Source organism: Anopheles maculipalpis, assembly GCF_943734695.1.
Source record: "Anopheles maculipalpis chromosome X unlocalized genomic scaffold, idAnoMacuDA_375_x X_unloc_1, whole genome shotgun sequence".
NCBI lineage: Eukaryota > Metazoa > Arthropoda > Insecta > Diptera > Culicidae > Anopheles > Anopheles maculipalpis.
In genome coordinates this window covers 12,501-17,500 of record NW_026060413.1, presented here as the reverse complement: position 1 = coordinate 17,500, position 5,000 = coordinate 12,501, and the positions used below count along the sequence as shown (strand labels likewise).

Genomic DNA, 5,000 nt, shown 5'->3' with positions numbered 1-5,000 from the left:
CTCTTAATCTGTCTTACCTCGATAAGTTCGGACCTGGTAAATTTTCCCGTGTTGAGTCAAATTAAGCCGCAAGCTCCACTTCGTTTTTTTTTTTTTTTTATCAAACATGTACGTGTTTATTAACGAATTATAACAGAAATACAAAAGGTTACAAAACACGCACTAACACCCTAGCCGGCGGCCTTCCCAAACGGGCGTAACCGTCGGCCGTGATGCGTCCTGACCCAAACACGCGCATGGGCCAGGCGCTCCTCCTATTATATAACTTTTCTCCTTAATATATATTTATTTTTATTTTACATTAATAAAGGCCCGTTGGCCACGAAAATTAACGCGCGGATGTCTCCGCCTCTGTAGTGGCAGCCTCTGCGTCCTCTGACATCACGCCACGTCTGCGATCGGCATCGTCTGTCCGCCGCCGTTGACGAAGCGCTTGTTGTTGGGCCAATCTACTCGCCGTGCTCCCTGACGAGTGATTGGCCGTTGTCGTCCCCTGAGGCCGTTGGTGCCGAAACGTCCTCGGTATCAGCCTGCTCCGGTTGATTGAAGGCGGTTGATTGGTGACTCCACTCAATCGATCGGTTGATAGGTTGCGGCGGCGATCGGCTTCTGCGTGTCGCCTCGCTCGCTCCCGTTCACGCCGATTTGCCCGTCTCCTTTCTACCTCCTCCGCAGTCGGTGGCTCCCTGTCTCGGCGCAGTCTCCCCGGACGAACGGATGGGAGTGTACCCGCTCGCATGCGTTCGCGATACGCCCGCTGCTGCTGGTTTCGCCTAAGCCGTCTACGAAGGAGGACTTCGGCTGAGGGCGGACCAGCGTTGCGTACTATTCTCCTTGCTGAGGCTACCATAGGACGCGATATGGCAGCCCCTTCGTCCGGGTTGATTGTAGCCAGCCGCTCGTTCCTCTCTCGACGCCGTCTCCGCTGTCCCTCGTTATGCCGCTCGCGACGGGCCTGTCGTCGTGCTGCTTCCTCCCGTTGCGCGGCTGTGTGGATGTCAGCCATGACCGCCACGTTCTCCGTAGCCTGGTGCTCCAGCCAGCGTAGCTGCAAGAAGCGGCATACTCGCCGTGCCGCTTCCGCTGCTGACTGCCAAGCCTCCGGACTGGTCAACATCCACGGCACCAGCCGTTCGGGAGTAACTGCCTCGCCCTCCTCGTCGACCAGCTGTTGGGTTCTCACATCCGCGAACCGTGGGCACACGAACATAACGTGCTCAGCCGACTCGACCACGTTGTCGGCGCAGAATGGGCAGGTCGGGGCAGAGACGAAACCCATGGCGTGCAAGTACTCTCGGAAGAAGCCGTGTCCCGAGAGCACCTGACTCAGGTGGAAATCAACCTCGCCATGTTTCCGACCTACCCAGGCAGTTATGTTCGGCAGGATGCGATGTGCCCAGCGTACGAAACGGCTCGCCGATGGAAGTGCGGCCTCCTCGTCCCATGACGTCTGCCACATCGCCATGGTCGCCGAACGCTCGAGCCTTTTGATCACCTCCTTGTCGATCAACACTCCCCTTCTCAAAGCGTCCTGGTTCCGCTTGTGTCGACGGGCCATCTCCAACACTTGGAGGTGAAGCGGAATCAGCCCCGCCAATACCACCATCGTCGAGTATTTGACGGTTCTGAAGGTTCTCGCCACTCCCTTCGCCAAAGGCCGTTGCAGCTGCTCCAGTTTCCGTCGACACCACTGGAGCTTCACCGCCTCCGCCCAGATGGGTGCCGCGTATCTGACGATGGAGTCCGCAATCCCCGCCAGCAGCCTACGTTTCGCCATCCCCAGTCCGGCATGGTTTGGCATCATGCCGGTGGCCAGCTTCACCACACGGAGTGCCTTCGTCGTGGCCTTCTCGACGTGTGGCTTCCACGATAGGTGGTCGTGAAGCTGAACCCCGAGGTAGCGAATTGCAGGCTTGGATCGCACCTCCACTCCGTTGATGGATACGGGCACCTCTGGGTGACCCCTTCTGAGACTGGAGATGAGAACAATCTCCGTCTTCTCAGGGGCCAACTGCAGCCGATGTCGCTCCATCCAACCCGAAACAGCTGTAACCGCCTCCTCCGCTACTCCAGCCGCCTCCTCCGGTGTGCACCCTCTCGCCAGTACTGCTAAATCGTCGGCAAAGCCGATGATCGTTGCTCCTTCGGGCAGCTGCACACTCAACACGCCGTCGTACAGGATGTTCCACAGAGTGGGACCGAGGATGGATCCCTGTGGAACTCCTGCCGTTACTCGACGTGTTACCGGGCCGGAGCTCGTGTCGTACGTGAGCTCACGGTCCCGGAAGTACTCCTGCAGGATGCGGCGCAGTCCTGCTGGTACTCCCTTTGCGTGCAGCGCCTCCGCGATGGCCTGCCAGTCCGCCGAGTTGAACGCATTGCGCACATCCAGCGCAACGACGAGTAGACAACGCTTGTCGCGCCGGTTAGTGCGTCCAAAGCTCATGGCAGATCTGGCAGCCTCGACCACCAGTTCAACCGCCTGAAGGGTGGAGCGACCACATCGGAAGCCGAATTGACGCTCGGAAAGCATCGGCTCCGTTGGTCTCTCGATGTGGTCGTTCAGGCGGTTCAGCAGTACTCGCTCGAACACCTTGCCAGGTGTATCCAGTAGCATCACTGGTCGCACGGATGACGGCTCGCCTGGCGGTTTCCCCGGTTTGGGGATGAGGACGAGTTTCGCCTTCTTCCACTGGTCCGGGAAGCGGCCCGCATCCAACAGCTCCTGGTATAACCGGACAAACGTCGACGGGAACGCCCGGATGGCTGCCGTGAGGGCAGCATTGGGCAGTCCGTCCAATCCGGGCGCCTTCCTAGGGTTCAGGCCGGCCGCGATGTCGACCAACTCCTGCTCAGTAACCGACCTGATACCGACGCCGTCCGGCTCGATGATGGGCCAGTCGACTGGGGGATGGTCCGGGCAGAGAGCGTCCACGATTCGTCCTAGCGTGGACGGATCGCTCTCTCTTGCCACACGGCTGCCACATAGCCGTTTGAGCGCTTCCCCTAGCCACCGACCTGTCTCGTCGTCCTCCAGCTGCTGAATGGATTCAGCGTACCGCTCCTTCTTGCTGGCCAAGATGGCTGACGTCAGCCTACGGCGGGCGTCCTGATGGTGCTCGACGGCCTCGGAGTGGGCCACGCTGCCAGCCAATGCGCTAGATGACCTCTCCCAGGCCAGGCGGCACTCCTCGCGCAGTCGGCCAATTTCCGGCGTCCACCAATACGCCGGTTTTCCGGTGTGGCCGACTACAGGAGAGACTTCCGCCATAGTCTCACTGCACGCCCTGCTCAGGATGCGCGTGAGGCTTTCCGGATCTGTGGCCCTCTCCGAGAAACGAGCTGCCTGCAACGCCAGGCGATACAGCTCGCCGTCAAACTGGCGCGTTTGCCATCTTCGGCCAGCCGCTCGTACTGCCGGTGCTGCCTCCCTCGTTGCTCGCCGACTGATGGCTGTCGGCCGGTCTCCAACTGCGAAGCGGATGTAGCGATGGTCGCTGTACGAGTAAGCCCGCAACAGCCTCCACTCCTGCCTCGGATCCCCAATGAGGTCGGAGCGACTGATGGCCGTGCTGGCGAAGGCGACGTCGACAATGCTCGGGCGAGCGACGCCGTTCCCGAGGAAGGTGGCTTCCCCCCCCAGGTTCAGGACATCGAGCCCGAGCCCCTCTGCCAGTGCCAGTAGCTCCTCTCCTTTGTTGTTGGAGCGCGTGCTGCCCCAGGCGCTGTTCCACGCGTTAAAATCGCCGACCAAGAGCACGCGGGAAAGCCCTGTAGCCAGCACCTCGATGCGCTCCAAAAGGTCGTCGAATTGGGGCATCCCGAGGCTCGGCGGCGCATAGCAGGCAATGATGGTGATGCCCGCCACGTCGGCCGCCGCGATACCGGAAAAGCCCGTACTCCTTATACGCTGAACTGGGTGGGAGTGGCCGCTGACGATGATGGCGACGTGTTTGTCGCAGTCGACCACCCAGTTCGCGTTTCCGTCCGGTACCGAGTAGAGCTCGCACGCAACCAGTACATCCGCCCGCTCCGTTCGCATTGTATGAAGTGCCAGGTCCTGGGCACTTCTGCTCCGGTTCATGTTGAGTTGGAGGACCTGGAGGCTTGAGGCCATCACACGCCCGTCCGTCCTCCTCCTCTGCAGCTGAGCGCGGCAATGCGATGAGGGCCGCCACACCTCATACAGCGTACTTCCTTTTTGCACTGAGCTGCTCGATGGCCGCTCTCGCCGCATCTGATGCAGCACTGGCTCCTGTCCACGCCAGTGCAGAAGGCCGCCAAATGGCCTCTTTCGAGACAGCGGAAGCAGCGTCGTTGAGAGGCCGCCAGCCTCGGAACGCGCTCCATCCGGCAGGCGGAATGGTCAATGAGCAGGGCTTGTGTCCTGCCCATGATTGCTTCCGCCTCCGCCCGCGCCAGACGAATTCGAGCTCGTTTGGTGGCGTCCGGCAGCTCCCACATCCTTATGGAGGCCACTGTCGGCTCTTTAGCGAGAGCCCCTCGTAGTGCCTCCTTCAGAGTCTCCTCCTGCGTGAGGTGGTCGACATTGCGGACGATTACCTCCGCCATCTCCGTCAGCACCTTTGCCGTCCCCAGGGCACCGAGGACGCCCTGGATACGTTCGCAGAGCGCTTTAGAGTCGACCTCACGTGTCAGCTCCATCCGGAGGTTCCCCTTCGGCGTACGCTTGCCGATGCGGATAAACTTCTGCACGTCCTCCAGCGCAGGGGCGGTCCTGATCGGGCGGTACATATCGGCGAAGGAGACTCCTTCCGCCGGAATTACCAGGATAGCGTCTGGTCGACGCCTTGTGGCCCTAGGGGTGGGTTGGGCAGCGCGTTGTGGTGCCCGTGGCGGCTGCGGCCGCTGCTGTTGTTGCGGTGGTGGTTTGGGCGCACCTCGATTGCGCCTCTCGCCCACCACCTGCCACCCAGTGGTTAAGGCATCTCTATAAGAGGCCCTGGGCTGCTTCCTTCGATCGGCCGACTGGAGCTGGT

General features: G+C 60.9%; 1 protein-coding gene across 1 annotated transcript in view; it reads right to left on the bottom strand.

The window, feature by feature from the left end:
- Positions 1–4,116: 4,116 nt before the first annotated feature.
- Positions 4,117–5,000, bottom strand: part of LOC126566489 (serine/arginine repetitive matrix protein 1-like) — a 1,680-nt gene continuing 796 nt past the window's right edge. The window contains exon 1 of the mRNA XM_050223265.1: positions 4,117–5,000. This exon is cut by the window's right edge and continues 796 nt beyond it. Coding sequence (XP_050079222.1) covers positions 4,117–5,000 — 884 coding nt within the window.